The sequence below is a fragment of the Cherax quadricarinatus genome, chromosome 37 (assembly GCF_038502225.1).
Source record: "Cherax quadricarinatus isolate ZL_2023a chromosome 37, ASM3850222v1, whole genome shotgun sequence".
NCBI lineage: Eukaryota > Metazoa > Arthropoda > Malacostraca > Decapoda > Parastacidae > Cherax > Cherax quadricarinatus.
The window spans coordinates 17,060,087-17,082,246 of NC_091328.1; the positions used below are offsets into that span (position 1 = coordinate 17,060,087).

General features: G+C 41.5%; 1 protein-coding gene and 4 non-coding genes across 5 annotated transcripts; 3 read left to right on the forward strand and 2 right to left on the reverse strand.

The window, feature by feature from the left end:
- Positions 1–8,730: 8,730 nt before the first annotated feature.
- LOC128701271 (arrestin homolog) lies at positions 8,731–18,243 on the forward strand. The gene is made up of 7 exons (XM_053794908.2): positions 8,731–8,885; positions 11,452–11,573; positions 14,506–14,739; positions 15,196–15,543; positions 15,799–15,927; positions 16,201–16,369; positions 16,695–18,243. Exons 1-7 carry the CDS (start codon positions 8,843–8,845, stop codon positions 16,778–16,780), a joined length of 1,131 nt encoding a protein of 376 aa, XP_053650883.2. The 5' UTR covers positions 8,731–8,842; the 3' UTR covers positions 16,781–18,243.
- On the forward strand, positions 13,046–13,117 carry TRNAA-UGC (transfer RNA alanine (anticodon UGC)). Its single transcript has one exon. It is a non-coding gene; the product is annotated as a tRNA-Ala (tRNA).
- On the forward strand, positions 13,123–13,195 carry TRNAA-AGC (transfer RNA alanine (anticodon AGC)). Its single transcript has one exon. It is a non-coding gene; the product is annotated as a tRNA-Ala (tRNA).
- Positions 18,244–19,932: 1,689 nt separating the features above from the next.
- TRNAA-AGC (transfer RNA alanine (anticodon AGC)) lies at positions 19,933–20,005 on the reverse strand. The gene has a single exon. It is a non-coding gene; the product is annotated as a tRNA-Ala (tRNA).
- Positions 20,006–20,010: 5 nt separating this feature from the next.
- TRNAA-UGC (transfer RNA alanine (anticodon UGC)) lies at positions 20,011–20,082 on the reverse strand. The gene has a single exon. It is a non-coding gene; the product is annotated as a tRNA-Ala (tRNA).
- Between the last annotated feature and the right edge of the window lie 2,078 nt (positions 20,083–22,160).

The following is a 22,160-nucleotide window of genomic DNA, read 5'->3' on the forward strand; positions in this document are numbered from 1 at the left end:
GAGGAGCAGCTATGGAAGAAAAATTGGCAATGAAAGATCTATAAAAACCTGCTAAGCCCACAAAGGATCTTACAGCATCAGCAGTTTTGGGAGTTGGAAAATTTAGTACTGCAGTTACTTTACTTTGGTCAGTCATAACCCCTCTAGGAGTGACTACGTGACCAAGAAACTTAATTTCTGATCTGAAAAATTGACATTTAGACAGTTTGATCTTTAAATTGGCTTCTTCAAGCTTACCAAGTACTACATCAAGTCTTTTCAAGTGTGTATCCACGTCTTTAGACATGACGATTACGTCATCTAAGTACACCATAACTGCATTACCTATGAGACCTCTAAAGATATTAGTCATGAACCTTGAGAACGTGATAGGGGAGGATCTTGAGGAACGTGATAGACAGGATCTTTAAATTGAAGCTTACCAAGTATCGTAATGTGTATCCAAACATGACCATCTAAGTACACCATAAGTGATTACCTATGAGAAGTATTAGTCATGAATGATAGGGGAGGATCGTAATCTGTACAGAGAAGTGATAATGACCTGTAGGATGCAGTTAGCTCTTGGCTGTCCTCGTGAAGAGGGACTTGCCAAAACCCTTGTAACAAGTCCAGGGTTGAAAAGACTTTGTTATCTCCGATGTTACGTAAAAGATCACCTAGTACAGGAAGTGGGAAGCGATCTGGAATAGTTTTCGCATTTAACTTCCTAAAGTTAATCACTGGGCGCCAAGTACCATCCTTCTTAGGTACTAGGATCAAGGGCGCATTCCAAGGTGAGTTGTTAGGTGCAATAACTCCATCATCAAGCATTTGATTGATCAATTCTTCTGCGACAGCAACTTGTGAATGATGCATTCTGTACGCAGGTATATAGATAGGTCTAGTACCAGGTTCAAGTGGAATACGATGGGACAATAAGTTCGTTATACCCATCTTCTCACCTGGTAAGGCAATGGCTTTACGACGTTTGTTCAACAGAGTCAACAAACGCTTGACTTCATCTGGGAAGTCAGTGGGAGCTATGTCTTTCTCCTCAACTGGTGGAACAGATTGATCCAGTGAAGTGGATGAGGTCTCCCCGGTAGAAATAGCACCGACCCACTGGTCAGGTGACAACTCATCCTCTACCTGAACAGGGTAAGGATAGTGAACAAGGTCAACAAGATTGGTATTTGCTCTGAGACGAGCACTGTGACCAGAAGTGTTAGCTAGGAAGAAATGGATCTTACTATCTCTTACAACCTGTAAGGATGGTTCAACAAATAGACCTTTTACTTTGCAGGAATCACTGTCAACTAGGACGTTATCACCATCTGGAACACTAGGAACAACAACAGACACTCTAGTGAGGGCACTAGCTGCCACAGAAACGTCTTTCTGCAGACGGCATGTGACATCAACAAGAGATGGCATTACTAGTTGCAAGTAATTGTTTTCCGACAAGGCGTCCCCTGTGGAGAAACTACTACTTGAACTAGCAGACATTGCAGGGATAGGCTCAGCACTCAAGGTAGAGCGTCCTCGGACACTTGAGGTAACTGGACACTATCTTGCAAGTCTGAAGTTGCAGGAACACAGGAGTGACAGGATCATCAGTGCCTGACCGCTTGGGTATGCTACTGGAAAATGCACTGGCCAGTAAGGACTTAATTCGAATGTCGTACTCTGCGGCAGTATGGCAGATCTCGGATCCAAGCTGGTAACCCCAAAATGGTACGATCAAGTCATCAATTTGGGCATGCCATCGATAAGGGTCGAGCACAATGCGTAAGTCTCGCATGGAAGCAAATCCTAGTAGAAGGTCACCAGGGAAAGAAATCTGGTCGACAACAAGGAAGGAAGCAGTGAAGTCTCTACCTTGGATTGAAAAAGTGAGGGAAGTCCGACCTCGGACACGCAGGTGAGAACCAGCTACTCCACTAAGGGAAGACACATGAGTCGGTTCTATGAGAAGGACATGTCGTAACTGCTTATCCCTAAACAAACTAGACCTGATAATATTGACTTGCGCACCAGAGTCCATGAACAAATGAATGGGCGCATTATGAACAGATGCTTGCACTATAGGGCCTATGGTTGCATTGGAAGTTATGTGCAAACAAAAAGGTGGATTGTCATCAGTAAAGATTTGTTCCACTTCATCCCCAAAATCATCTACGTCAGAGATGTGTGAAGCAACATCATCAGCAGGATTGTCATTCTCGAGACTGCTTAAGGCTTCAAAGGAATTGTGAACGGGGATGGTGTACTCATTATCACCTACTGTCACCATGGGATGGTTTGACTGGGGCGCTCGAATTCCCCCGAATTGGAAGAATGAGCCTGGTTCTGGTTATTTTGAGAACCCCGATGTCTGTTTCCTCTACGGGTTCTGCGGTTGGAACGGCCACGGAAAGACCTACAGTACTGAAGGTTGTAAAGAGCATTGCACTCAGATGTGTCATGTCCATGTATTCTATGATAAGTACAGTAGGGAAGATCTGACTGGTACTCATCATCAGCACGACGCCTCTTCGGGTGACTATCAGGACAATTAATTGCAATATGGCCACGGAAACCACATTTGTAACAAGTCCGCTGACTATGGTTACTGAATGTACTATGAATACTACGAGGTTTATAATGACTCTGTACACTGGTCCTTGGTGATCGCTGAGATGGTTGACGACCACGATTTGTCGCTGTGGCACAAACAAGAGGTGGTGCAGACTGAGGCATAGGTGTGAAATTACTTTTGATACATGGGAAAGTACCCTGGGGGCACAAGGAACGTACATGATTTAGGGCTGTAAGGGGTTCCATCGTCACAGTTGGAGGATTAGCCTCATATGCACACAAGGAAGCAGGCGGCATTAGTTCTTTGATTGCTCCAAAAGCTGCTATTTTAGCAAACGATGCTGTGGATGGTTTATCCTCGTCAGGGACAAAAGCTGAGGACTGGACAGCATTGATAAATGATGATAAAAGTTTATCTAATCTAACAGCAAATGCACTCAACGATTCATTAGTCATGGGTGTAGCATTCACTAGTTCCCTAAGAACGACATATGGATCAGCTGTTTTTACTGGTACGAGGAAAGAACGAATCAGTTCCTCATATTGTGACCACTTAGTAAGATTCCTGAAGTCTCGCATATCAAGAAGATCAACAACGTGAACAGCAGCAGGGGACCGATGAAGAGCTTCTTTTGCAAGTCTGATAAGACTTTCCTCTGAAGGAGGACCATCAACTAGAGCATTAACACGAGAACGAATGGCAGTAAACCATACTTCAAGACTATGTACATGGCCATTGAATAAAGGTAACGCATCAAGGGAATCACGAGTAAAACTGTAGTGTCTCAGTGTCTGGGTTGGTCTGTCAGTCCATAAGGAACTGTGAGGACTGATGACAGGAGCAGCAGTAGCCTGAGAGGTCTGAGTGTCGCCATTCACTAAAGTATCACTTGACGGTATGTGAGACATAATGGCAAAGAAGTTGCACAAGAACAAATAAGGCAAAAATAATGAACAATAAAAATTATATAAAATGTTAAAATTAAAATAAAAGAGATGCAACTAATTCTGCAGAAGTAATAAAAAAAATGTCTAAGATACACTGCAAGAGGAAGGACAACTCAATATAAAGGACTGCTGGACAAGATAAAAAATTACATTGAAATTTACAAGTAAAAATATTACTGGAGACTGAATTAAATGCAAAATGAGCTGTCTGTACTCTTGCTAATAAAGAAATTAACTAATAAAATTGTAAATCAATGTAAAAAGTATAAAATAAAATCACGAAATTGTATGCAAAGAGAGATAACTGGGAAATTTAAATATTTTCTAAGAATGCATAAACAAAATTAAAATATAATACAAAGACAACATGAGGAAAAATAATAAAATGAAAAACAAGACTCATAACTGAGATAATGCATACAGAAAATAATTCACTGCAGAACAAGTGCAATAATTCACTGCAGAACAAGTGCAATAAACTGCAGAAAAGTGCAATAATTCACTGCAGAACAAGTGCAACAAAATAAGGTGCAGAAATAATTAATGCAGTAATAAAGTTACACTGGGAAAATGTTGGTTAAATAATAAAATAAAAATATGAAGAAAAACTGATTGAACACTTTAACTCTTAATTGTAAATTAGACAAAACAATTTACTCAGAGTAAAGAAAACACTTTACGTTAAAAAAAGAAATCACACTAAGAGTGAATTTGTTCAAAGAAATATGAAAAATATGAATAAAAATAAAACAAGAAACAAAACTGGAAGTGTAACACTTACAAGTGGCAGGGCACACAACACTTACAAGTGGCGGGGCACACAACACTTACAAGTGGTGGGGCACACAACACTTACAAGTGGCAGGGCACACAACACTTACAAGTGGTGGGGCACACAACACTTACAAGTGGCAGGGCACACAACACTTACAAGTGGCGGGGCACACAACACTTACAAGTGGCAGGGCACACAACACTTACAAGTGGTGGGGCACACAACACTTACAAGTGGCGGGGCACACAACACTTACAAGTGGCGGGGCACACAACACTTACAAGTGGCGGGGCACACAACACTTGCAAGTGGCGAGGCACACAACACTTACAAGTGGCGGGGCACACAACACTTGCAAGTGGCGAGGCACACAACACTTACAAGTGGCGGGGCACACACTTACAAGTGGCGGGGCACACAACACTTGCAAGTGGCGAGGCACACAACACTTGCAAGTGGCGAGGCACACAACACTTACAAGTGGTAGGGCACACAACACTTACAAGTGGCGGGGCACACAACACTTACAAGTGGCGGGGCACACAACACTTACAAGTGGCGGGGTACACAACACTTACAAGTGGCGGGGCACACAACACTTACAAGTGGCGGGGCACACAACACTTACAAGTGGCGGGGCACACAACACTTACAAGTGGCGGGGCACACAACACTTACAAGTGGCAGGGCACACAACACTTACAAGTGGCAGGGCACACAACACTTACAAGTGGCGGGGCACACAACACTTACAAGTGGCGGGGCACACAACACTTACAAGTGGCGGGGCACACAACACTTACAAGTGGCGGGGCACACAACACTTACAAGTGGCGGGGCACACAACACTTACAAGTGGCGGGGCACACAACACTTACAAGTGGCGGGGCACACAACACTTACAAGTGGTGGGGCACACAACACTTACAAGTGGCGGGGCACACAACACTTACAAGTGGCGGGGCACACAACATATTCACGTATTCATTTTTTTAGTATATTCTTACAACAAAATCTTGCTGTGACTGATACGACAAAAATTGCTGGCAAAAATAATGGTACACAAGTCTGAGAAAAGATCAGGGAATGAGACACTGCTGGTGTACGAAAAAAAGACACACATAGAAATAAATGGATAATTTGGTAGACGACAAATTCTGGAGAATACAATGCTGAAAGAACACAAGATAAAATAAAAAAAAAATAATTACTTCACACGGAGTGACTGACTGGTACACTACACAATAATACTTACTACAGACATAGAGTAGCATAAAAAAACACAGATAAAAATTATAAAAATGAAACACAAGAGATGAGCGATAACACTGAAAAATATTGCAAAAATAATGAGTCAAAGAAACACTGAGTCTACACTGAAAACACAAGGCTTAGAGTACACAAGAAATTCACTGTAAATGTCTCACACACGCAAATGTCTTTAAATGCAGGAAAATGTCTCTAAACAGAAAATTATCACTGAAGTCTGGAGTAGAAGACGGGATGACTAGTGATGAGGGTAAGGTTGTCCTGTGTGGTGATGACGCCTCCTACACTCTGTCGTCGGAAGGGATGCGCTTTCTAGGTGAACTCACATAACTGGCTTTATCGTTGGCGCCAGCTACAATCTCTTGACCAATTATGTGAGCCAAAACAGTACTAGGACCCGGTACAAGGGTGGAAAACCCCACAGGTAGATGAGTGAATAGGGGCGGGTGGTAGTGGGGGCAGCGGAACAAGCTGGCCCTGTGCGCTCTCACTGCCACTCACTTCTCACCACGCACAAGGTGGCTTAACTAAATCACAATGCCACAGGGATGATGAAGACCACTCTTACCAGCATCCAAGCACAAGCGATATATGAGACAATACCTCAGAGGAACTTGCGTGGCTTACTTCTCTCTCTCAGCTGGGTTAGGAAGCTGGGCTGGCTGACTGGCTTAACCCACGAGAATGGCTGACTGGAAGACGTGTAACGATGCACACAACATGAAGGAGCAGGTGGATGACAAGAGACAGGCTGGATGGTAGGCTGAGGCAGGCTGACTGGCATTCACTTCCACAGTCTGGCTTATTGACTGGCTTAATTGCAAAATCCGGGTCAACCCCTCGGAGATTGAAGCAATTAGCACACGAACTAAGCCAGGAAGCTTGAAAAACGGCTGCAACAGGCTTGCAGGCTGGAGCTGGAGGTGGCTGAGACGGTTCACCTCTGACCTGCCGGCAACCCACAAACAGTCTTCTAACGTCTGAAATACCCTTAAATCCACGCCCATACCGGTGCCACCATTTGTCATGTGGGTTTTCGATACGTGGATGGGTAAAAATACTCATGTAGGCTGGTAGTACGTATAATATATAACGGGAAGTATGGAAAGCGTCAACAGCCGACCTGTCTCTCTCTGCTGCCTAACTGCAACTGACTCACAAGTGTCTACAGGGTGAGGGTGTTTGAAATCCTGCTATGGTCAGCAGCAATATGAATACAGTCAATGATTCACACAGACGGTTGGTAGTGAGTCATCTACTGGTACACTGGTTACTGGTAACTGGTTACTAGGAACTGGTAGTACTACTGAGAGCACCGTTACAAGAGAACCATATCAATGTTATCCAGAGGTCAGGGAACAACCTTCACCTGAATCTCATCGACAATTGTTGAAATGAAACGAAAACAGAGCACTATCCAAAAAAAAAAAAAATCATCAGTGCCATGCTAGGCGCAGATTAAAAAAATAACCCGGATTTAAGAAATGGACTTGTCTTACTACAAAATAAAACTCAGCTTTTATGCTTAACCGCCTCAAATTGGTAATTAAATCCCAGTGAAACAAGACCAAATATTAAAAAGTTAAATTTTATTTTTCTTATATAAGTCCTTTACCATATCATACTAGACTTTCAATTGTAATATTATCCATATATAAATATTCATATTATTGTTCTCTTGCCAATTTATTTCAAGATCTGTAACAACTACTACAACCAATATAACAGTTGTCTAACAAAATATCCCAAAATATTATAATCATAAACCAAATGGTTAATGTCAAGGATTGCAAACTTTACCATTCATGTAAATCAACTTAGTTTTATATGTTCGTAGTTTTAAGTTATTTTTAAGAATGCTGGAAATGCTCTGGATAACCAGCTTTCTATAAAGGATGCCAAAAATGTCAACTAACCCTACATCAATTGTATTATGTACTTTATAGAAATAAAGATTATTATTATTATTATATTATTATTATTATTATTATTATTAGTACAGCAGAAAATATTTCCTTTTCCTAATATTGGAACCTTACACTTGTGTGCACTTAAATGCATCTGCCACTTCTCTGGCCACATCAACTTATTCAGGTCATCCAGTCATCAGAAATTATTTGATGATCTATTTTGGAGTCATCGGTAAACTTGCTTATGTCGTTATTTATTCCCTCATCAATGTCGTTTATGTAGATTATGAACAAAAGGAGTGCCAACACTGAACCCTGTGCACACCACATGCATAAGAAGACCAATAGACCTTTGGTCATTCAATTTGTCCTTGAGGACTGTGTCGATGGCCTGGTGAACCAGCGGTGCTCCCAAGAGGGTACTGTCGGACGGAGTGGCAATAGAGACTTCTGGGAGGATTCTTCGCACAGCATCGATTATTTCCTGGTTCGCCGTGATTTCACACTTGGAGGGATTGAGGATGAGTCCCAAGTCTTCTCCCTGAGTTTTCACCAGTTGTAGGTCCCCTACCAGGGACTCTTCAGTACCTGCCAGAGTGCCATCATCCAGGTACCAGATGTTGAGCTCGCTGCGTAGGCTGAAGTTAGTTCTCTTACTGCCAAGCAGAAAAGAAGTGGAGCTAGTGGGTCACCCTGCTGAACACCTTCTGATGAGAGAATTCCATGTTCTCCAAACAAAAGAATTAAGAGTTTGCTGTAGCCGGCTGAAATGAGGGGAAAAAGACTGGGGAACCGATCCCGAACAGCTGGCAAGACAGCATCTCTCTTCACCATATTAAAGGCATTTCTAAAATCAAGTTTGACTACGGCCTTGTCTTCTGGTAGGTCCCTGATGTAGGCCCTAGCCGCATATATATATATATATATATATATATATATATATATATATATTTCTAGTAATGCAAGGAATTGAACTGAAGTTTACTACAAATACATTCGCTGACAGTTTCCACGGTGTTCATTCGTGTATGTTCCCAATTTACATTATTTACAGGAAGTATTATATATAACAGCAGAAGCCTACATTTAAACATTTCAGGCAAAAATCCCCAAATCCCTTGTAACTGGGGAGAAGGATTTTTTTTTTTTAAGGCTGCAGCAGGCAGAGTGCCGCTGCATATACAGTAATCCAGTTACACCAGCTGTCACTGTGTTAATCTCCACTCTTCCTCCTGGGTACTAACTGGATTGATCTTCAGCTATATAATCTCCCACTCGGCCAATTTTCGCTCACTCCGTCAGAGTTCTCGCCGGACAACCTACCTCTCGTTTGTTCCACTTATATTTTCTAGATCCTTAGTTGATCTATTCCAACTTTTCGATGGTGAACGCCGTGAAAGTCTTCAAGAAAACTGCCCCCAATGGTATGTGGTTTAATATTTCTATGTGCTTATGGGATTTGTTTAAATGGATTAGATGTATGGCAGCAATTACACAATTTTTTTTTTCAGATTTCTCTTGGCTTTATAGATTTAAAAGTTTATCGACTAAACAAGCGTCATTGAGATTACATGTAATTTGTAAACCAATAGTCAAAAATGCTTTAATCCCGAAAATAGCGCTTAAGATAAACTCTATATACACTGAGATATGAAACTTTCAGTGTATATATACTGCTATTCTCAGTGTATATACCTCGAGAGTGCTACACCTTTAGAATATATACTGTATTTTAATCATATATTAATGTAAAATTAAATTTAAATTAGGCATTTTTTATACCAATATAAATATTTTAAGCTGATAATTATTGTCTTGCTGTAAATCTTCACTATGTTCAATCTAAAGCCATCAGAATTTAGCTTCCTTTATGAATGTTTTTCGTACAAATTATTCCCCTAATTAAATACGTATATCAAGATCCTACACTGAGATATTAACACGAAACAGAAATTGGTTATCTGTTTAAAGATTTGCTGTGCGAGTTGAGACAAATTTTTTTTAGCTTTGATACATTTGTAGTTTTACCTGAAGTTATACATATTGTAGCATTAGCTGAAGGTTTAAGTTTCGTAGCTTTACCGTAAAGTATAAGTTTTGTAGCTTTATCAGAAAGTAGTTTTTGTAGCTTTACATAAAGTATAATTTTTGTAGCCTCACCTGGAGGTACAACTTGTGTAGCCTCACCTGGAGGTACAACTTGTGTAGCCTCACCTGGAGGTACAACTTGTGTAGCCTCACCTGGAGGTACAACTTGTGTAGCCTCACCTGGCGGTACAACTTGTTTAGCCTCACCTGGAGGTACAACTTGTGTAGCCTCACCTGGAGGTACAACTTGTGTAGCCTCACCTGGAGGTACAACTTGTTTAGCCTCACCTGGAGGTACAACTTGTGTAGCCTCACCTGGAGGTGCAACTTGTGTAGCCTCACCTGGAGGTACAACTTGTGTAGCCTCACCTGGAGGTACAACTTGTGTAGCCTCACCTGGAGGTACAACTTGTGTAGCCTCACCTGGAGGTACAACTTGTGTAGCCTCACCTGGAGGTACAACTTGTGTAGCCTCACCTGGAGGTACAACTTGTGTAGCCTCACCTGGAGGTACAACTTGTGTAGCCTCACCTGGAGGTACAACTTGTGTAGCCTCACCTGGAAGTACAACTTGTGTAGCCTCACCTGGAGGTACAACTTGTGTAGCCTCACCTGGAGGTACAACTTGTGTAGCCTCACCTGGAGGTACAACTTGTGTAGCCTCACCTGGAGGTACAACTTGTGTAGCCTCACCTGGAGGTACAACTTGTGTAGCCTCACCTGGAGGTACAACTTGTGTAGCCACACCTGGAGGTACAACTTGTGTAGCCTCACCTGGAGGTACAACTTGTGTAGCCTCACCTGGAGGTACAACTTGTGTAGCCTCACCTGGAGGTACAACTTGTGTAGCCTCACCTGGAGGTACAACTTGTGTAGCCTCACCTGGAGGTACAATATTATACTTCCTGGTATGAGATGAATGTCTCATTATTCATTGTTCATGCGTGTTCAAGTGAACTACCTTCATGGACCCTCCCTGTCATCACAGTGCTAACTTGGTTTACCATTTTAAGTGTTTCAAGTTGAAATCACAGTGAAAATTAATGTTCAGAGTCAGGTTCATGTGACACAGTGATCGCTCTTCATCATTAGAGGGATGATGGCTGGCTAATTAGGTTTAAAGCCTATCAACTACACAAAGAGCTATTACCTCTGCACGTGGCCTGTTTACCACCAGTGATGGATACATAATCCCTAAAATACGGATTAAACTCAGCGTATATATGCGAGTATTAAGGTATATACCTATCGACATATATAACCTTGTCAATTATGAATGATTTTTAGTTGGTTATTATCAATAATATACATATTATATATTTATTTATTTATTTATTTATTCAGTAATTTTAGCATACATACAGAGGTACAAAAAAATACAGGTAAGAGCTATATTGCAGGTTGCGGTAGCTTTACTGAGGCACACGAGTACTGAGCATGTTTGTTCCCATTAAAAGTTCCAAATCAATGTCTTAATGACCGTGACGAGCAATTTGTCCACTAATTCATAACGGACTTTCAAAACGAAATTCTGAAGTTAAGTTTTCTCAAACAGAAGGATGAAAGTTACAATACCGTAGGTGGAAAGTCACAGTCTACAAATTAAATTAAATTGAACAACGTTTCGGCCATTCTGAACAATTATCTAGTTTCATCTCCAATCTGTGTCAGTTGTGAGATTATTATTATATATACGGTATGAATGGCCTATTTAGTATAAAAAAATGTAGTAACATTCCGTGTTCGCCTCCTTGTACCGTGATGAAGACACAGTTACAGTGACTTGATTGTGACAGCGTTTTAAAAAGCACTAGAGTGAAACGCTGTTACCAGAAAATCGTGTCCTGCACCTTTGTCTTCTCAGCAGAACGCTGCTTTAACTTTGTATTTTCTACTTGGCAGGGAAGACCACAGTGTACCTCGGTCGCCGGGACTTCGTGGATACAACCATCAAGACTGAGCCCATTGATGGCGTAGTAGTGATTGATGATGACTACCTCCGGGGCCGCAGGGTTTACGCCTCCGTGAGTATTCACTGGTTAGCGTGGTTGCTTAATGATGCTTGAAACCTATCGATTACACGAGTTATTAAATCACCTGTTTACTACCAGTCAAGAATGATTAAATTCCTAAATTACGGATTAAAGTAATGTCTAAACATATATGCACTGAGACATACACTTCACAATCCATATAGTATTCACTTTGGGTGCGTCTCAGTTAATGAAGAGAAAATTCTGACAAAAGGGAATTCACCAATAAATAACACGATTAACGTAAAAATATACATTTTCTATAAACTATGAAAGTTTGCAAAGCAGTTAATTGATAATACATATTCCTTTTATAAACTAATGCAATTTACATAGCCAGAGTTGACTAACGTTATTTTAATACTGTACCTATTTATATACATACTTATTACGGGCCGGGAGAGTACCGGCGAATAAGAAAAAAAAAACTTATTACTGGTGAAATCGTAATGACACGATTGTAAACAACTTGCATCTCATGCACAGAAAAAACGACATTGAAGATATTTGTAGAAGACCTGGAGAGCAGAGGACTGGTCATGAAATGCCAGCTTACGTTTGGAAAGGTAAATCAAATAGGCAGTAGAATTTGATGAGACAAAGAAGGGTGGTCTGTGTATTCTTAAGACGTACAGATTATATTCCTGGGGAAGCGCAAAGCCTACTGGAGTTATACAGCGCCCAGGGAACAGGAGGTAACTAAATTTGATCCAAGAATGATGCTATTTTACATTTTCCTTTCAAAAATAATTCTTTGTCATTTAATTGTCGAGTTGCCGTTTCAGAAGATTTAATCACCGTTTCAAAAGTATTTCATTTTGTTGTTTTAACGACCACCAATTCATATCCCCTTGAAGTACATTGATGCACACTGGAGCATCTGGAAGACATACAAAGGATGGAGTGTAAGGATGGCCAACAGTAATAAGTGGAGTCTCTTAAGGATCAATACTAGGACTCAGTGTTGCTGTATACGAAGACAACGACACACTACAAGGGACAGATTCTTGTGCGTATTCGTTCGTTGATAAGGACGAACTTGTGTCTTTATTATACATTTGTCGGTTCCGGTTGACTTGTGTGATCTACCTAAGTGCAAATTAACGAGTCGAAGAACAGGAGACCAGTGGAAAAATATCACATGGGAAACTTTTCAGGGCTCAGATAAAGAAAAGCACAGGGAGTGGAAATAACATATTTCCTGAGCTGTATATACACTGAAGAATATCAAACATATATACGAGTGATAAAAATAAACTCATACAGGAACATACACAAGGAATCTTTCAAGGGGTTACACATCTTAGACCAATTCTCGAGTACACGGCACCCGCATGGAGGCATCTGTAGAGCAAATAACGAAGCTCGAAAAAGTTCGCCAAATGATCCTAGGATATTACTCTGTAATGTGCCACATTTTCTGGACGAAATAGAAATACTGCAATCACCGAACCAAATAATAAGGGGGTGTAGCTCAGTGGTAGAGCGTTCGCTTTGCATGTGAAAGGTCCCGGGTTCGATCCCCGGCACCTCCAGTCACGGGGATGTAGCTCAGATGGTAGAGCGCTCGCTTAGCATGCGAGAGGTGCGGGGATCGATACCCCGCATCTCCACATTTTTATTTATACACGCTTACAAATGATAAAACAAAAAATATTAGGTACAATAAATACTAAAAAGAGTTGTAAAGCTCTTCAGGATGGTTTGTATGAATTGACTAAATGTAATGATAGGTGGACGATGAAACATAATTTACGTAAATGTCATGTAATCGTTGGAACGCAGGAGAGAGATATCATAATCTACACTTGGAAAATTCTAGAAGGAATGGTCCCGAATCTGCACACAGAAATCACTCCCTACGAAAGTACAAGACTGGCCAGGCGGTGCAAAATACCCCCAATGAAAAGTCGGCGCCATTGGTACACTAAGAGAAAACTTCGTAAGTGTCCGGGGCCCAAGACTGTTCAAAAGCCTCGCACCATGCATAAGGGGAATTACCAATAGGCTCCTGGCTGCCTTCAAGAGGGAGCTGGACAGATACTTTAAGTCGGTGCCGGATCAGCCGGGCTGTGGTTCGTACGTTGGACTATGTGCCGCCAGCAGTAACAGCCTGGTTGATCAGGCTCTGATATACCGGGAGGCCTGGTCTGGACCGGGCCGCGGGGGCGTTGATCCCCGGAAAAAGCTCCAGGTAGGTAGACTCCAGGCAACAGAATTGGAAGAAAGTGAAATCATGCCATTGGAAAAAGGCTCCAAGAGTAATTTTAATAAAAAAAATGTCACTGAAAGATCATATAAATTAAATTGTGAATAATTCATATGGTATTCTAGCTTCTAAATGTAACGGCGGAGAAATGCTCAAAAAAAAAAAAAAACTGTTTATAGCATATATACCAAAAATGTAATATACAGCCATGGCGTGGTGTCCAAACCTAAAAAACTTGTATATACGTTACTAAAGGTTCAAAGAAGAGCTACAAAAGTTAAGAAAATATGTGAGTTATGATAAAAGGTTGAAAGTATTAAAGATGGCCGCATTGGCTGGCAATTACATAAAGGAAACTTTTCGAACCAGCAACAGCAATAGTTGTAAACTGAGAAAAAAGTGGAGCCGATGGGATACTAGGAATTTTTGCTTTACAAAGTGGTAGATTAGCGAAATGAATTACAAGTTGTAGTCAGTGCTACAACCATTAGAAATTTAAACAAAAATATGAATAACTTACTGAAGGCAGAACAGTACACACACACACACACACACACACATGCCGGGTCACCATCTGGAAAAGACCTGGGCCGGGACATGTACCGCCGAATCATTCAAATTCAAGCACACACACAGCTTTGGGGTCAGGAGCTGTGATCGACCACTGCAACCACAAACAGGTAAGTACACACTAACATTCCTGGTTTCTTTCAGGTTACAGTCACGTACCGTTTCGGCCGCGAGGAGGACGAGGTTATGGGACTGCACTTCAGCAAAGAATTTCAGCTCGCATGCCAGGAGATCTACTCAAAACCTATGGAAACAAAACTGACCGACGTACAGGATAGACTCCTCAAGAAACTAGGTCACAATGCCTATCCCTTCGCCGTTACCCTGCCTGAAAACGCTCCTTGTTCCGTCCAACTCCACCCCGGCTCTGAAGAATCAGTAAGATTTATTTTCCCGGTTATATCAGTTTATATTGTAACAAGGATGTTAAAGTTTTATTTCTCTGAATGTTTTCTGATTAGGTTTATTCTAGTCTGTTTTTTTTTACTGAGTTAACTGTATTGTACTCATGAGTTGTCAGTGCCTTTAAATTATGTAAACTGTTCTCTGAAATACTTCGCTACTGTATACGACTGGTACGTCTTTATACATACACATCCTTATGCATACAAATTATTGAAGTCATCAGGACAAAGCAATCATCTCCAGTTTATTAAGATTATTGTGTTTTTAGATAAGTTTTAAAACCAAAATATATTAAAAAAGGCGAATCTGTTTAAATTTCTTCATCAAACAACAATCTGTAAAAACACAACCTTACTTACTGTACGTATACTTATTACATATCTCTGATGATTTCTAATTCAAAATAATTATGTTACTGCCATTATGCAGACAAAGCCCCTGGGAGTAATCTATGAGCTGAAAGTCTTCGTTGCCGACAATCCTGAAGAAAAGCCCCACAGACGTAACTCCGTTACTCTGGCCATCAGGAAAGTTCAATACTCCTCTGCTGACCGCTTTACTCGGCAACCTAGCACCCTTGCCTCCAAGGGCTTTACCTTCTCTTCCGGGAAACTGAACGTGGAGGTGAGCTTAGACAAGGAGTTGTTCTACCATGGGGAACAAGTCACTCCCAAGGTACTCATCAGCAACAACAGCAAGAAATCAGTAAAATCAATGAAATGTTCCATAGTACAGCACATCGAAGTCACCATGATCAATGGCCAGATGACCCGTGAGGTAAGACATTGCATGCTAACCATTGTACAATGATCAAGTAATGGATGATAATGGTGATTATCACTAACAGACTTCATATGCATTTTAATAAGAGACAGTTTCCGAGGTAAAGAAATTTCAGAAGTGTAGAGTTCGCCAGTAATCGCACTTGGTTCCGTGGATAACGCTGAAGCCACACAACAAAAATGAGATTTGAGTTACATGTACTAGCAACAACAACTTATGGTTTCCCATTTCTTTGCATGCTTGCTGCAGGTAGCCTCGCTGGAGACCAAAGAAGGTTGTCCACTGCAACCAGGTGATCACTACCAGAAGATCTTCTACATTACTCCCCTCGCAGCTAATATGAGCAAGTTTGGCATAGCTCTTGATGGCAGGACTAAGGTAATGTTCTATCAATCTTATTTAACCATATTAAAAATAAATTGTCAAGTGAAAGTAAACTTGCTTGAAGCTTTTTTCCTCTCAAGACACTTTAAAGGAGTGCCTTAATGTTGGCAAAGGGCTCTTCATCTAAGGAATTTGAGCTACCTTTCAGGGAATTAAACCTGGTTACTTCCTACTCCCAGGCGTGATTATAATAATTTTCTTTTTTGAGATCAAATAGACTAGGACACTGAGTAGAGAAAAAACTTATTTATGTATTTCCATTAACAGGACACCGACGCCAACTTGGCCTCCTCTACAGTACTAAAAGAGGGCAGCAACCCCAACGATGCTCTGGGTATCGTTGTATCCTACAGTGTCAGAGTACGGCTGAATTGTGGTGCCCTGGCTGGCGACCTGGTGGCTGACTTGCCCTTCAAACTCATGCACCCAGGCCCGAGTGTGTACCCTCAAGTTATAATCTACTTACAAAATGCAAACCCTGAGCTGATATTTATTGTTTTACGTTAAACTTTTGTAGTGTGCTGAAATTAAATTCCTTTCGATTTTTTCCACCATTGTTAATAAGACAGTAATATTCAGAAACAATTAATTTTATTTAAAACGGTAAAGTTCAGTTTATTTTCAATAGTAAATCCCAAGGAAAACTTTTGGATTTGAGTAGAGATTCTGACGTTTAACAATAGTTGAATTTAAATAGTCATCATCTTGTGTCAATATTAACTTAACTGCATCTCATTTTCATTCTCTGATTTCACTTACAGGTTCTCTACAGTCCAAGGCTGATGACATTGAATTCGAGGATTTCGCTCGTCTGCGCCGTGGAAAGAGTGTAGACAACCAGCTTTAAATTCTTCTAAAGCGACTCTAGTCACATCTTTGTCTTCCCACTGGCATCTATTTTAGGCAGTCACTGTGCCACATCGAACAGTCTATCTTCCCTTGGCCTTGCCAACACCTCGTTCACCACTGTAGTCAACCTCATCGAACGAACGAAAACGAAATCGATATTCGCTCCTCTAACCATCCTTGCAGTTAATCACTAGTAAAGCATGTCGTGACCAAATACCATTTAAAATATGCATTGAGAGGTGTTAGTAATTCTTTTAAACTTGCCACTTCTACATAGCTATTAACTCTTCAACCTCTGTCGAAGGCTTGGTAAAAATTAAACAGATTGACAACACAGTTAACATGCTGGAGTGTATATCATACCTGGTAGGCAGAGTATCAAGAAGAGCGTGGGTGAAACATCGAGATGCCTGGAATTAAGAATACGACAACATAAATATGCATGTCACTGTGGCGACCAGAACGTGTCCACAACATCATAGTGCACAGGGCCACCTCATGAAATGGCGAGAAACCAAGCCAGTAATTCGAGAAAATGGCCTGTGTGACGTAAGTATTTAGAAGCTGACATGACAGCTGTCACCAACACCATCTCCACAAAAATCCGGTAGCTACAGTATTTTCAAGATCTTGGTAAACCAGCTGTCCAACCTGAATATTGCAGCTACATGACACCAACCAGAGAGGTCACAACTACTGTCTCTGGTTATTCATGTATATTTAATCTCCGCTTCTTAATTTGCTCCTTTTCACCTGATTCCTTGTACTATATACAGTACACTGCTTGTTTCAGTAGTCTCTATGTTAAGACAGAAGCCGCTCGTGGTGAAACATTTCTTCATTAAATGTTTTAAACTGCATAAGTGTCTTTATCCATACTAAGAGATTACTTTAACTCCTGTGTAAGTCATTAAGATATATTTAATGGATAGTAACTAAGTGGATTACAGCTTTAATTACTTCAAAGCAACTGATAAGCATCGTAAAGCGTTGATAAAGACCTTAACTCCACTGCTCTGTATTTGGTCATGATTAGTGAGCCTTTGACCTAAATGTACAACTTTAAAAAATAACATTAGTGCTGAGCAGTGAAACACTTCTTGATTCAATATTATCCGTAAAAACCTACGATGAGATTAGTAGTGTGAATTTAAATTTAAATAAACATTCCGGCCTTTAGAGTATTATCCAGTCGTCACATAACCTCCACAGTAAAGAATCTTACGGTAATATCTTGGAATTCTTTCAAAGGAGAGGTGGTGAGGTACCACTGATACACAGACCTGGTCGTCAGGATCCTCATCAACTACTCTTCTCTTATTTGGCTTAGATCTATAAACCATTCAGTAGTGTTTGAATGTTTACACGATATTCTTAGCGATAATTCAGTTTGGTACTAAATACTCCTAAACTATTTATCTTATTGTTAAACACCAGTATAAATATATGACATCAAAATTTTGTGTTATTTCTTTTTGTTCCAACAATGATACATATTTGTGGTAAATATCATAAGAAAGTTACCAGGCTCCTGGTCTAAATATTTTTAAATAACAGTAGTTTTGTGAAAGTATCTATATAAATTAAATATTTTCTATGCATTTATTTTAATTGGGATTTTTCAGTGCTCAACTTTCTTTGGTATACTGTGTTCAGTGGAGTACAGTACTGTTTATATCTTGGGGCTGACTTGGACTCGTATGGATAGTGTTAACTTGTGCTTAAGTTTCATGGACTAATTCTGCATTGTCTGGTGTGGGAATTATATGCGCCATTAATCTAATCACTAGCGGCTAAACTCGAGGAAACTAAAATAAAATGCTTCAGTAGGTACCTAACAAGCCAGTGACGTAGTTAGGTAAGCTTACGGCTAAGAAGAGAACAAATGAGATTAGAAGCTTAGGAAAGCAGGTCAGAGGAGTCTTGGGAGGTGGAACTCTAAATAAGGGTAACACGATTATCGGAACGTATAAATAGGTTGTGTTACTCTGTCAAAGTCTTCCCTCTGGGCGGGCAACTTTTCCAGTAAAAAGATTGCAGTGTGAATAAGACGTGTATACCGGCCCCTGAACCTTCGTGTATTAGTGTGACATGTAAATGGTCCAAGTCGGACCGAAACGTCGTTATAAGCTTCTCTCTTTTATGTGCGGGTTATTTGTGTGTAAGATATATGTTCAACACTTGGGTAACTTTATGTAGCCGCTGCACTAACAAGTGGTTTTTTACAGTCGATACCGTGATTATATCCTGGAAGCCATGAAAGAGATATCAGTCGTCTATCTATGGGGCCGAAAATTCCACTGGTTGGCACACGTGTCTTATTCATAAATTTGGTGGTATTATATACCATTCATGTAATAATGAAATATATTTATCCAGACACCAATATTGCAAACACAGTAAACCTATCAGGGCTAAAAAAAAAAAAAAAAGGAAAAAAAACTACTGTCTCCGTACAGAAGTGACAGCAGAGTTGAGACAGCACTGAAGACTCCATCTTCTATATTGGATGATTTTAACTGCCTTTGCTCCTTTAAGAGTGGCGCCTTGTGCTGGTGAGGAGCTCTTGAAGAATTGAAGCTACTCTTCCCGTCCTTGGATCAAACCTGATTGTCTCTCATTCCCATGACGCTATATGGCTCCTAAGGGCTTAATTATTCCCTTATATAACAATAATAATAATAATAATAATAACAGTTTACAGTAGTATATCCACTACATCATTTTATTGTTCATGAGATATGACATCTCGAGATGGCATTCAGATTTTGCAATAACTATATACACTGTGCGCCAACTATATAAATTTGGAGTCAGCTATATAAATTTGACGTTGACGAAATAAATTTTGCATCAGTTTCATAAATTTGCGTCACTCACAGGAACTGCAGATGCACAGTGAGCAAGTAACCTGGAGAGGGGTTTCCGGGGGTCAACGCCCCCGCAACTTGGTTCATACCTTTACCTTACCTTTGAAGAGTTGGTGATGCTGTAATGTATTCACACTACCAAACTGTTACATACTTAATGATTACAAACCGCAGCATTCTAGTAAAGATAATCTAATTAAACAAGTGTTCAGTATTACCCGGAGTCATTTACCGTAGTCACCGCCTCTACGGCCCAGTCCTAGTACAAGCCTCCAAAATATGGAGATGCGGGGTATCGATCCCCGTACCTCTCGCATGCTAAGCGAGCGCTCTACCATCTGAGCTACATCCCCCGGACTGGAGGTGCCGGGGATCGAACCCGGGACCTTTCACATGCAAAGCGAACGCTCTACCACTGAGCTACACCCCCTCAACGATCGTTAGTAGTAGTAGGGATATGTTATGTTGGAACTTTTTCGGTCCGAGAAGTCCCAACGGAGAAACACACCGTTCGGTGGCCCTTACACCCAACCCAAAACACAAACACACACTCTCCCGAATTGGCCAAGGTGGATGGGAGGTACTATTTAATTTATAGATTTACCCTTCAGGGAAGAAGTAGGTAATTTTACTGTTAGTACACTAATATTAGGATTATTAAGGCAACTGTAGATAATAATGTAGACCTAAGACCTTAACATAGGTAGTAATAGGCCGATAATGTAGGCAAACACTAGGTTAAGTTAGCTAGGGAGAACTGGCAGCCCTAGTTTGCACCACGAGACGCGGGTCTGGAAGACGCCAGCTCGCCCTTCTTTGACCAGACATCACCTGGACAAGACATGCCGTGATCAGCAGACGGCGCCCCCCACGTGTCTTCACATATGAGACTTGGGGAAATCTGGTAGAGGCACCTCAATGTACCGTAGATGACCTCCTCCGTCAGGCCCATACAGTAAGACAAGACCTCCACTCTTTCGTAGGATTCTGGCCAGTTTCTGGGGAAAGCTGTGAGTTGAACTGTGGGCCTTTGTGCAGCTGGTAGTGCATGCCCAGTACGTACCAGCGTCCCTTGTCAGTCTAGAAGCTAGTGTCCGTGTCTGCATAGTTATACTAGGGGATACACACCCCCTTGGATATAGGAATTTCTGAGGTGCAGGCAGGTCACTAATAACGATTGAATATTGCAGGAATTAAGGCTCCCGGTTGCACATGGTTTCTGAGGGGAAGTCCAAAGGGGCTAAGCTTAGGGAGGTTGAAGATCAGGATATATGCTGCAACACCAAGTAAGTTAGTCCTTTATACGTGCATGCAGGCGAGTTTCTTGCAACATCAGTCATTTATGAAAATCTGTCCTATAAGCCACTTGTGAGGCTGAGGTACCGACCTCAGAGCTCGGTGTCAACAGAGCTTGCCCTGGTCAAAGAGGCTGACCAGGTCCCTACTTAACAGAACTCAGTGTGAATGCTTTGAGAAGATACCAGAGCAGCGAACGGACATCCCAGTGCATCGTTTCAGCGTAAATAGTTGAAGTGTTGTGCAGTTTCAGAGGAGTTGGTGTTGTCGAGTCAGGACCAGTCAGCGCCTCCCCCCCTCTCCGCTGGGGGGGAGGGGGAGGGCGTGTGTAGTAAACAGTGACCCTCTCATAACGCCTCACCCCTGCCCGTCTCCCCCGCCTCACCCACCCAACTCCCAGCGCCACCCCATCTGTAGAGGGTACTTCTCCCCTAACCCACGATGTCAGCGATGGCACTGCAGGGCGTGCCGGGCTCACAGGAACTTCCACTACAGGGACAGCATCGTGGAGTTCGACCGCGAGGCAGCTGTCAGGTGTGCCACAGGCAGTGTGTACTCAGTTCCTCAAGCTTCAACATCCGTGCACACGAGGGCCTGGGATCTTCAATCAACTTGGCGTCCACCAGGACGCTGACATGTCCCTAGGGAAGCTCTCCCTCGGGCTGCTAACGGAGTCACTGGCTTCTTGGACCTCTTGGGGAGGGTCGATGGTGCTCGTGCAAGCAGCAGATCCCGGGGCAACTTGCTGCTGTTTGCAATGGCTGTCTGCCGAGGAGAGACAGGCACCTAGCAACATCTGTTGTTGGGGCAATGGATGAATTCCCTGCTATGTTTGTTAACTGCTCATTACTCTGTAATTTGTCTATGATTGTAATCATGTGATAACGTGTTTATCATTCATTACCTTTGAAACTTGTCATGATTTTGACCAGCTCTACCTGGAGCTCATTACCTTTGTAAATTCTCATGATTAATGTGTTTATGATTCATTACCTTTGCAATTATTCATGAGTGTGACCAGCTCTACCTGGAGCTCATTACCTTTGTAACTTGGTCATGATTATGACCAGATCTAGTTCATTACCTTTGTAACTTGCTCAGCTATCAAAACTTTGGAGTCCAGTCCCTGGACCAATTATGTACCTCTGTAATCTTTTGACTACCGCCCACAGGATGGGTATGGGGTGCATAATAAACATATTAAACTAACTA